General features: G+C 50.8%; 1 protein-coding gene across 17 annotated transcripts in view; it reads left to right on the top strand.

The window, feature by feature from the left end:
• The window catches only part of NFASC (neurofascin), a 90681-nt gene that overhangs the window by 23467 nt on the left and 55168 nt on the right, over positions 1-12046 (top strand). For all 17 annotated transcript variants that reach the window (XR_014185695.1, XR_014185696.1, XR_014185697.1 and 14 more), the window contains exon 2: positions 10919-11094. Coding sequence is in view for 13 of the 17 variants with exons in the window: in XM_082069041.1 (XP_081925167.1) it covers positions 11001-11094 (94 nt within the window). In the remaining 4 variants the exon portion in view is untranslated. The remainder of the gene's footprint in view (positions 1-10918; positions 11095-12046) is intronic.

Below are 12046 nucleotides of genomic sequence, written 5' to 3'. Positions count from 1 at the left end.
TGGAACTGAGGGGCCACAACTGGACACAAGATTCCAGGTGTGGTCTCCCCAGGGCAGAGCAGAGGGGCAGGAGAACCTCTCTGACCTACTGACCACCCCCTTCTAACCCACCCCAGGTACCATTGGCCTTCCTTAAATGATTTTTTAATTTAAACACAGCCAGTAATCCCTATCCTGCGTGCTGTACTCAGTCCTGAAGGTTAAAAGCTGCTTCTGTGCCAGCTTCATTATGTAGAAGCCAAATGCTTCTACCAATTAACTTATTACTGGTTTGGAGGGGGCTCAAAAGGCAGATGGAGTGACTGTGCCGACAATATTAATGACCGTGTTGCAAAGGGTGAGAATTTTATGCAGCGTAATGTGAAAACGTGCCGGCAAAGTTGTGAAGGCATCGCTGAGAAATGCCGGAGAATCGTGTTTCCCTTCTGGTTTTGAGCTCAGGGTAATAAATAACGTGTGATTTCACAGCATCTCTGCTCTGCCGGGCTCAAACGTGCCGTCTGTCGCTGAGGGCTGTCGATATTTTACATCCGAGGACAGGATGGGACCACCGAAATGTTACATGCGGGTGGCTGGAGACATGTGGACTATTCATCATCAACTATCGTCAGCTGCTTATGTTGGTGGAAAAAGCTACTTAAAAATGTGACCAGTGAAAGCCAGGCAGTGTGGAGACGTTTTTTCCTGTGGAAAACTAGCTGAAAATGTGGATTTGTGGGACTTGCTTAGACCTTTTTGGAAAATCACTACAAGACATGCTTTGTGAATGCAGAATAGTCTGGTATAATTTTTTGGGAAGCTATGGCAGGTGGGCACTCATTGAAAATCGGATTTCCCAGCCATCAATTAGACTGTAGTAATGTGGCTCATTAAGGGAGTGTAGAGGAGAGGTAATGATCTCCCCACCATTCCCCAGGTGTAATTAGGATCTGAGTGTGCACAGGGCAAGGAAAACCTGTTACGCAGCATTTTTGCAAAAGCAAATCCAGCGGACTTCCAGATTTGTTTCCACTTTTATAGGAGGTTTTAAAGAGTTGCCCCATCTTCCTTGATTCCCCTCCTGTTTCTCCAAACGGTCCTGTGCTCGTAGTCTCATCTAAAGGTTGTACCTCAAACAGCTCAGGGATGAAATGTCAGATTTGCTGCTGCTTTGCTCCATCACCACCGCCCAAGCGCCTGGGGTTCGAAATTAAATGTCAAAGGCGTTTTGCAGAACGTGGGAACCAGATGCGCTGCAAGACGGTGTCTGGGAAGAGCAAAGCAGCTTAATTACCTCCAGTGATGTTTTTGGGGAGATTTATTGGGGGTTTGCGCTGGTACCCAGGGTGAGGATGTGGTCCTGGAGGTCCAAGGGTGGTGGATGGAGGATGCGGTGTCTGGTCACCGTTTGCTGTAAGGTGATATGACAGGGTGAGGGCTCTGGGGAAGAGCTGCTGTCTGTAAATACAGCTCACTTACGGGATTAATCATCGGCAGGCATGTTCTTGCCTTGTCGGTGACACCTGTGTGTTTGATCCGGTTACAGACGGCGTCTGGGGACCTGCCGGGGGGGGTGATGGTTGAAGGGAATGGGCTGGGAGCGGTGCTAAAAGCAGCCAAAAGGATGGGGGAGGCTGCAAAGGAGCTGAGCCCAGGGAAACCCCCGTGGGGCTGCAGCAGGTGGGTCCCCACGGACATCAGCATCCCCACCAGCCTGGGCTGTGTCGTGTTCCTGCTGGGGACGTGGCATTTCCAGCTTCATTCCTGTGCAGGTGGGCGGCCACACAGTCCCGCTTTGTTCCCCGAGCCCTCGGAGGAGGCACAGAAGGATTCGCCCCGTGACGCCGCCCATTATGGTCGCATTTCCATGCCATTTCTGCCTCCTGTTCTTGCAGGGAAAACCCTCCTTGCTCCTGCTGGTAGCTCTTGTCCCAGCTTTAATTCTGGGCTTACAGCACCTCATGGAAATTAAAGCTTTTAGGCTTGAATCCTTCACTTTTGAATACTATAATTTCCAGCGGGGAATGTTCAGCACTTGAATAATTGCACCCATTCAATGCACCCTCAGCATCACCCGCGACTGCGAGCGGGTCTGGCAAAGCCCAGCTTTGCCCCCAGCCTGGCCTTGCTGCCTGCTCAGCTTTAGGATGGCTGCCCTAGAGTGCGTACTTCTGCTTTGCAAGCCTAAAACCCAGAAGTATTCACCTTTCTTCTGGCTGTGCCACTGAAATAACTGCATTTCCCTGATGGAGGGAGTGTTCAGCTTAATAAAATCGAGGGTAGTCCATACTAATGCAATTGTTTTCCAGCCACTACATTAAAAATCTGGGTGAATTGCTTAGGAAGGAAAACCCATGGAATGAGCAGTCTCTGCATGCAGAGGTGCAGGCAGGACCGGGGCACTCCTGGGTCCCCCGTGGATCCTCCGCACTGCTCCCCCAGCTCATCCGTGTCCCCAGCGTCACCTGTGGGCCATTGGAACCAGAGAATTGGGGACATGGGCTCTGGGCAGGGCCAGAGCAGCTCTCAGGGATGCTGGGGATGAACCTGTGCTGTGGTCTGGACTCTGCTGAGCAGACTCGAGAGCCAGAAGGGGAAAGGCGGCTTTTCCAGAGCTGTACAAACTGTCCTCGGCTTGCTGTTTATAGCCATTGCTCTGCGTGATTAACAGTTGGCTAATCACCAGGGGCCAGATGCTGCCATCCCTGCGAGGGGTGGCCGGGGGACACCGCGGGGACAGACATTTGTGTTGCGTTCCCCGAGCAGCGTGGGATGGGTGGCCTGGGAAAGGAGCTTTGCTGTGAGGGCAGAGAACCAAGAACCTGGGGGCATCCTATATGGTCTTGGTCTCTGATCTGTATTTTTCACACCAGTTCCCATCCTCGTCCCCCTTAAACAAAGTGACACCCTAATCGAATAAACGACTGTGTATTCTTCCAAACAGTTTGCAATATAAGGAGAGTTGTTAAATATTTCCCCCCAAAACAACAAGGAAAATTGACTGCTTTTTCCCATTAGCTTGTAGCTCATATTCCTTAAATATCCCATCATGACCCCCCACAACGGCAGCCCAAGATGCAGCCTGTGCTGAAACGATGCTCTGGAGCCCCTTTGTTTTCTACCAAGGACAACTCCAATGATTTGTTTTCCCCCTTACTTGCTTCTCACTCTTACTAATGAAAGGAAAAGACGCGGAAACAAGCGGCTCCCAGGGAGGGTGGGAAGCTGATTAGTGGGGCCGGTGTGACCCGGTGCCCCACGGGTCCCAGCAGCCGTCGGATCAGCTGTCGCGGGGCCAATTCCCAGCTGGCGCGGGGCCGCGGCTCCGGGTGATGTGCCGGCTGGCGACGGCCACATCCTCGGCGTCTATGGCAAGTTTCATGGGTTTACTTTTTCTCCTCTGACTGTGACCGGTTTGTAAAGGTTAAATGGTATTTTCTGATTAAACTGAGTGCTCTGGTGATCTCGGCTCATTTCCCACACATGTCACATCTTTCCTCTGACCTTGGGGTAATACTTAACCTCCCCGGACTAGAGTCCTTCTGTGTAATAGAATGACCGTATTTCCTTACATTACCAGAAGGACAGGCTGATAAATTAATTCACATTTATGTAGTGCTGAGATACAACCACAATAGATTACAAATCCATCCCTGGAGTTATCGGTGCTCTCGGTAATGACACGTGGGTATGAGTTACCTCCTGGAAACGGAACCGCTGTCTGCGCTCAAATGCTGCAAAACGCAGCCAGGGCTCTGAACAGCAAGTGCAATTATCCCTTTCCTCTTGCATTTTTGTCAAATAGTTCTGAAATGGAAGCCTGGGTGCAGCTGGTGCTGACTGGAGGATGCTGCAGGGGGAACGTTGGGTGAGCGCTGGCTGGTTGGTAGCTAAAAAAGCTAAAATATAAATCTCCTTACTGCCGACATCAGCTCTAAAGCTCAGGGGCTGGATGGATTCGTTCCCATTTCCCATGTTGTGCCCTGTGCGGGGTCGGTTGATGCTCCACGGCTCCTCCTGGCACGTGCCTAAAGTCACACTTTGGGAAGCCATCCTCCTTCCTGGCGACATCACGGCGCTTTCTCTCAATGCTTTTGTGTTTTCTTGGTTCTTTTAAAATGCATCCAGCCTGCGGGGCTCGGGATTGAGGTCTCACCCACGTGCGAGGCAGGAGACGGACAGGGAGTGAAAGGAAAATGCAGCAGACGGCAAAAATCCCGTGGAGGAGTGAGACAAGAAGCCAGGGGCTGTGGGAAACAGCCTGGGCGGGTGTTCCCTAATGATGTCTTCCTTAAAGATGTGCTGCAAATGCAACGGGGGGACTGTATGAACAGTTATCCCCAGCAAATCGGTCTGCCTGGAGTTGTTACAGAGGGTTGGCAGTGAAGGTGTTGAAAGCGCTTGTCTCTGCAAAGCTCTGCTGCAGGTCATCTCTTGAGAAATGTCATGTTATTCAGAGGACTGGAGCAAAGATGCATTTGGGGACACTTTGGGGCTACAGTGGGTATAGAAAATGATTGTTGATAGACACTAGGCCATCAATAATTTTAGCCTAAGACCTGTTTCCCGTGACGAGCCTGACTTTCCTTCTTGCCTGTGCTAGAGGGTACATAGGTCTGAAGCATTAGTTGCTGCCAGGATGGGTATGCTGATTTTTTTAAGGGGGAGAAGAGGAGATGCAAATGAGTTTGCTGGTGTTTGCTCTGACAGTTGTTTCCCAGAACAATTGTGAAAGCTGTACCCAAGCTCAGGAACAGACACAAAGCGCTTCTCTCTCCCAAGTGGGAGCTGCTGCCCTCCCCACGCACCGCCGGCTGTCCTGCGGGATGGAAATGCCAAATCATCACGTCTTGCCGTCTTCACGATCATTTCTTTGCCTGTTCATGATGGCTTCTTTCCTTCTTTCCGCTAACTTCTGCGCTGTAAGGCAACGTTTGCTTTGAATGGTTTCTTATGCATCTTGTAGGGATGCAGCTGCGCGTTGGCCGGTGTGTGTCTGTGTACAACCAAGGACACCAAAAAGTGTGTGGATGTGTCCATCTGCATGTGACAGAAGGTTCCATCACTGCTAAACAAAAAGGAGGTTGTAGACTGATGGCCTGGAAGTCACCAACTCAGAAACTCATCTGTTTATGGGGGGAGCCCATAGAGAACCTGAACGGAGCAGGAGCAAAATGAAGCCTTTAGTCACTGTTAGGGAATGACATATATTCCCTCTAAATCAATGTTTTTCATTATCTGAAACCAAAAGGGTTTTCTCTTTGTGGAAATGTTGCTCTGTGCTATTTAATCAGTATTAATTAAGTGTCTGAAATGCATTAAATGGTGCCATAGGAATCTTCTTGGGAACACTAGCTGCTAGAGTTTTACTGTTCCGCTTACAACCGTAAATAAGGATAAATGTCTAATTGCTACTGAAAGCATCCTGCTGGACCTAATGAGCTGATTAAAACCAGTTCTTCATTGTGGAATTATTTAATTTTATTTAACTTCAACCAGAGGTTCCCTTTGCTTGCCATTTCTGTGTCTGCTTTGCATCCCCCCATCTGTGTCGGGGAGTTCATGCCCGCGGTCATTTTACAGGCGTGGGGCTGCAGTGAAGGGGTTTGTTTCCATCGTTATTCCGGAAGGTGTCGTTTCATTAAGCTGTTGAGAAGGAAATGAGTTTCAGCCCTTCCCCAGTGTGATTTGTACATGCGGGGAAGTCCTGGGGCTCTGCTCAGTGTCCCTGGGGTGGGACAAACAGCAACAAGACTCGTGAAGGGACTTGAACACAAGCCCTATGGGGAGAGGCTGAGGGAGCTGGGCTTGTTCAGTCTGGAGAAGAGGAGGCTTAGAGGTGAGCTCAGCACTCTCTAGAACTACCTGAAGGGCAGTTCTAGCCAGGGGGGGATTGGGCTCTTCTCCCAGGCATCAGCAATAGGACAAGGGGCCATGGGCTTCAGCTCTGCCAGGGGAAGTTTAGGCTGGAGATTAGAAAGCAATTCTGTGCAGAGAGAGTGGTCAGGATTGGAATGGCTGCCCAGGGAGGTGCTGGACTCACCGGCCCTGGGGGTTTTTAAACTGAGATTGGACACGGCACTTAGTGCCATGATCTAGTAAACGGACTGGAATTGGACCAAAGGTTGGTTTGGATGATCTCTGAGGTCTTTTCCAACCCAGTCGATTCTGTGATTCTGCATAAGGGCAGTGGGACATTGGGGAATTATGACAAAGAGCCAAGTTTTGGCCAAACCATCCTGGGGGATATTGGCGTCCTGGCTTCTGCTGCCTTGGCATGGAGTGGGTTCTCGTTGACGGCTGCATTTCTGCAGCCAGAGGATATATTTTGACATATCATTTGCCCTCCAGCAAAGCTATGGAGCTGCGAAGGGGGAGCCTGGAGCTCAGCGGGAGAACCATACGTTGCGCATGGTTCATGTTCTGCTAATGAGCGGAGCACATCGGCAGCATCATCCTGCCGCTTTCTGCAGGTGGGGGGAGCCTGCGATGGGCAAATTCCCCCTCCTGGCCCTGCCGATCGAAGCCAACTGGAAACTTGTTGGTGCTGAGCAGATGGGAGCTCTGGCTCGCTGGGGGGATGCAGGGATGCTCCGGGGCTGGGATGCAGGGATTCGCTAGCGCAGCTCTCCACCATCTGTGGGAGAGAGAGTTTTCCCCTGTCTCAAGGCAGGGAGGAAGCAATGTACGTGTTAAATCGACTTGTGCGTGGAGAAATGGAGAATCCAAGTTTCTTTTCTCTCTGGCTGTGAAGGTTTGCAGCTCTGCCAGGCTGGTCCCCAGCCTGCGGTGCTGGCTCGGTGTCCCCAAGGCGCTGCGAAGCCAGGAGGCAGTGCCAGCCCCATCATGGGTGTCTCCATCATTCCCAGGTGTCCATCCCTTTTTTGTCTTTCTTGCTTTGATTTGTTTCCCCTCCAGCGCCTGCTCAGAGAGAGGAGGGAGGCTCTGGAGTGCGCAGAGTTAAGGTTACACATCCACATCTTGATTTCACACGTGCCCTGTGCTGTATGGATATTCGGTTGGGTTTTGCCAAGAGGAGCAGTCCCTAATTTTAAAGGTTATATCCTGGGGATGCTAATGCTTTTGTCTGGAGAAAAATATATTTACAAAAGTATCTGAGGGAGGTCTGGGCCAAGGTCTGGGATGTATTTCTCAACCCTGACACACAGCTTGTGAGAACTGATGTTGCAACAGGTCATAAGGGACATGGAAAGCACCGATGGGTCTGAAAAACATGTCTGAACTCTGGGTTAAGTATTTGGGGAAAAGGGCATCCAAGTCCATCTCATAGTTGTGTCTTGCCTGTAGCTGGAAGAAAGCGGAGCAGGGACGTGGCTTTGGTGCTTGGGTGCAGGCTCAATGCTGGATGAGAAATATATTTAAGTAGCCAAATTCCTGCTTGATGGCATCACAATCTCACAACTATTTGTGTGAGATTTTGGCCTGTTTTGTCATTTTACTGAACGTTATGGGCCCAGATTTCAGGTCAGTTCTGGGTCCAGCCAGCTCAGAGGCTTCATGAGCATCCCGAGGAGGCTGCAGAAATGAGGTTGAAGGGCTCGTTCTGCTCTTTGGGCAGGAATCAAATATTTTCTGTGTTGCACAATGAGAGCAGGAGCAACAGTAAAGCAATATTTTGGGAAGAACAGTTCTCATCTGCCCCCTTGCAGGGGCCGTTTTGGGTCGAGTGGGTGTCAGACTGAAGACATCAGGCAGCGTCACCACTCTCAGCATCCCCAGATAAGCACGTTTGTGCCCCTACCACAGCTCCAGCCCCCTGTGCTGGGGACATGTCCCTGTCCCCGGGCGAGCAGCAGCCGTGACAATGTGGGCTGTGTTGTGCGCGGCGGGGGCTCGCGGCACTGCCCGTCCCCGGGAGCCACCTACACGCGCAAGCACGGTGGCGGATTGTTCCTGATGCGCGGAAAGTCGCACCCACATCCCCCCCGAGACAAAGGGGCCCTGGAGCAGCCCCGGCGTTGGCTCTTCTGAAGACGTGCTCCGCTCATTAGCAGAACATGAACCATACGCAACGTATGGTTCTCCCGCTGAGCTCCAGGCTCCCCCTTCGCAGCTCCACAGCTTTGCTGGAGGGCAAATGATATGTCAAAATATCTCCTCTGGCTGCAGAAATGCAGCCGTCAGTGAGAACCCACTCCAGGCCAAGGCAGCAGAAACCAGGACGCCAATATCCCCCAGGACGGTTTGGCCAAAACTTGGCTCTTTGTCATAATTCCCCAATGTCCCACTGCCCTTATGCAGAATCACAGAATCGACTGGGTTGGAAAAGACCTCAGAGATCATCAAGTCCAACCCTTGGTCCAACTCCAGTCCGTTTACTAGATCATGGCACTAAGTGCCATGTCCAATCTCAGTTTAAAAACCTCTAGGGCCGGTGAGTCCAGCACCTCCCTGGGCAGCCATTCCAATGCCTGACCACTCTCTCTGCACAGAATTGCTTTCTAATCTCCAGCCTAAATTTTCTGTGTGCTCCGTCGTGGATTTTATTATTTGCCCCTCTCCGTGGACATGCGGTTGCCCGTGTCATCCTCCCTGGCCGGTCCACGGGTGCTGGAAGCGCCCAGGTCATTCCCACGTTCTGCTCACGTTTTTAGTCCAAAACCACCATGTTCCTGCTTCTCCCTTCTACAGCTCAAGTTATCTGCAAATTTCTCTCTTCCTGCTACGCACAGCCCTTGCTTTTCTAGCCCCCATGCCTGTGGCCACAGGTAGGATATAATCTATTGCATCAATTAGATGCCTCCTGTGCTTATCAGTGTTTGGGCTCAGGCCTTTCTGAATTCCCATTTTATGCAAAATCACCTACATATGCATGTTATCTCCTAAGCATCTGTGCCAGAACCCTACTCCTTGGTGTCACAGCCATTTCTTTCACACTAATTAAAGAAAACAACATATTCTTTGCTTTTCAGGCTCTAAGCAGCATGTAGGGATGTGTGCTATTTAAATACGTGCTACCTTTCACCTTCCCTCCCAGGCTACAAGAGGGGCTTAAAGCGTTTTATGGTGGTGATGTGAAGCATCAGGACATGAGCACAGAAAGGACACCAGAAATCTCAGCCTTGCTGAATCTCCGGTTGCAGTATCAGCTGATTTGGTTCATAAGTCAGACTCGTGCTTAGGAACAGAAAGGCATAAAACCAGCCGGTCCATTAGTCATTTCAAGCTGGAACTGGAGAAATGAACCACTTTAAAAAAATGAAGGCTACAGATCAAAATGATATCTTTCCTTAGACAGAAAACTAAAGAAGTAATTCGAAAAGCTTTGTTCAGCATGACCTGATCACAGGACTGCAGAAGTCCTGGACATGACTTTAATTACTGGCCCAATCCTATAATTATTCTGTCACTCAACTATTTTTATTGCAACAGCTGGATTGGAAAATCCTTAGAACGAGCAAAAAAAGATCAAAGCAACGTTCCCCTCCAAGCTCCTTCACCACCTCCAATCTGTCATCTGGTGTAACTGGGACACGCTGGGACATCGAGTCCCTTTGGGCTTCAGCCCAAGAGCAAGGACCAGGAGACCCATCGGGACAATGGAGAAACCATTCGGCACATCTCCCCCATAAGGATAACAGGGAAAAATCTCCTTACAAGTTGCCTTGTGCTGGGTTTGAGCCTGTCTGGGGTTCAGGGGAGCTTCCCGGGCCATGCGCAGGGCTGCGTTATTATCCTCTGAGACATCTGCTCCTCGCTGGTTCCCTGCGGTACCCACAGCCCCGCGCTCACCGGGTTTAGTCTGTTGTGCCGGGTCCCCCCCTCTCTCCCTCGCTCTGTACCGGGTTCGGGAACAGCTGAAGGGGCAGCAGCATCCAAAGCTGCGGCCGGTTATCTATATTTCATGAAGACGGGGCTCTCCTTGCTTGCCAAATGGCTTCTCCGCGCTGCTCCCCTGCCTGGCCGCATCCCACCTCGACAAGCAAGGCTTGGGGATTTTCCACTCCTCGCTGCCCTGGCGTTATTTTTGTTCTTAGCCAAGAGAGCTGTCTGTACAATTGATGCCCTTTTTATAACTCTATTACAGTGAATTGTAACTCAGCCCCGACGCAACCTCTGTGCCACGGCAGCTTTTTGAAGGAGACTTTTATTGCACAAGCGGGATAATTTATCTTCCTTTTCGCTCTTGTTTTAATTTCTATTTAGTCCATGGGTTTATTAACAGCAAAATAAAAGGTACGTGTGTAGAAAATGCAAATGATGACCAGCCAGGAGGGTTGGATCGTGCCTTTAGGAGCCCAGCAATGTGCCCTGCAAGAGGGAGTGGATATTCGCTAGGTATTTCTTGTGCATAAAATACTTCTATTGTTTTTTATCCTATGGGGACTGTTTGCTGCTTTTGTATTGACTTACTCTGAATAACTTTCCATTGGTCCTAGGGAAGAGCATGGTCCTTCCTCCTTCTCCTTCCTCCTCCTTCTCCTTCCTCCTCCTTCTCCTTCCTCCTCCTTCTCCTTCCTCCTCCTTCTCCTTCCTCCTCCTTCTCCTTCCTCCTCCTTCTCCTTCCTCCTCCTTCTCCTTCCTCCTCCTTCTCCTTCCTCCTCCTTCTCCTTCCTCCTCCTTCTCCTTCCTCCTCCTTCTCCTTCCTCCTCCTTCTCCTTCCTCCTCCTTCTCCTTCCTCCTCCTTCTCCTTCCTCCTCCTTCTCCTTCCTCCTCCTTCTCCTTCCTCCTCCTTCTCCTTCCTCCTCCTCCTATCCAAGAGGCCTCTCCAGGGTTTCTGTGCAAATTAAGCTGATCACGGGCTCGTACCTGGGTCACCAGAGCCTGGAAACTATTTCTGGCCCTATTCACACCCCTGTCCTTCCACACAAATACTTTTGGATCAGAAATACATCCTCTCCACCGTTTCCAAAGGGCGGATGATGGCAATGGAGCTGTAAAGGGCTCCGTGAACGCTGGGTTTGTGTTTGTTTTGCAGCTGAGGAGCCGTCTGCACGTGTCGCTGGTCCACTCGCCCCGGGGGACACAACTGAGGTCCTAACGCTGCCCAGGCGTCCAAAATGGTCATGCAAAGACACCAGCTCACCTGCGCAGGAATAGCGTTTGTTCTGTACCTTCCTCACCTCGTCAGCACCATCGAAGTCCCTCTGGATTGTAAGTGATGGGTTACCCCTGTCAGCTCCTGCTGGAATGGTCAAGGAGGTGGAGTGAAGATGTGCATGGCCCAGGTGGCTTCCCTAGTCCAGCCTAAAGTTTTTTCTGTTGTTTGTTTTGGGCTATTTTTCTTCTTAAACCACACACCCTCCAGAAAGTCACCTAAGTCACTCTCTGAGTTAATGAATGTATCTCAAAAGCTGAGCAAAGGGCTCAAAACCATGTACCAAAATGGGACAGAGCACCTGAGCCAAGCTAGTAAAGAAATCAGGTCCTAGCAAGTCTTCAGCCTTTTGATTTAAGTGGAGCATCCCAGGACTTCTGGTGTTCCTCCAGGGCACAGACAGGCTCTGGGATGATATTTTGTGGAGGACATGAGCTCATGGTGAGTTTTATCTGGCAAATGCTGCTCTGAGGATGCTGCTGCATCCCAAGGGCAGTGGGGACCTGGGCAGGTCCTGCAGAGCAAGGTGTTTTTTCTCTCTCTCTCAACTTTTTGGCTAATTATAAGGCAGGAGTTATGTTTTATTCAGAAGCTCAAGATCTGGGGGATATGGAGTAAGGAAGAAGGGGGACATGGGCTGATGTTTCTGCTGAATGGGCACCTTCAGGCCAGTGCATGGGAAACGGTGACTTGTTCGAAGGCACTTGAGATGGGGGTTTGTACCAAGAGCTGCTCAGCCGCTGCTCTGGAAACCAGTTTCATAATTTCTTTGTGTCCCAGCTTCCTCCCGTAGCAGCTGTTAATAACAATCAGCCTGTCGCTGCAGGGAATCTCTCCCGACAGCGCGGCGCGCAGGAATCCTCCAGCGAGCAGTGCATTAGTAGAAAAAGCAGAGCTCTTTGCTGGGGTCTGAATTCAGGATGGGGCGTCAGGGCTGCTCTGGATGGCAGAGATTTCTGCCCCGCGGGTCGTCGCTCTGCGGAGTCCCGGGAGCGCTGGCTGAGCCGC

This window comes from Streptopelia decaocto (assembly GCF_964273445.1).
Source record: "Streptopelia decaocto genome assembly, chromosome: 19".
Taxonomy (NCBI): Eukaryota; Metazoa; Chordata; class Aves; order Columbiformes; family Columbidae; genus Streptopelia; species Streptopelia decaocto.
This window is presented reverse-complemented; position numbering and strand designations above follow the sequence as displayed.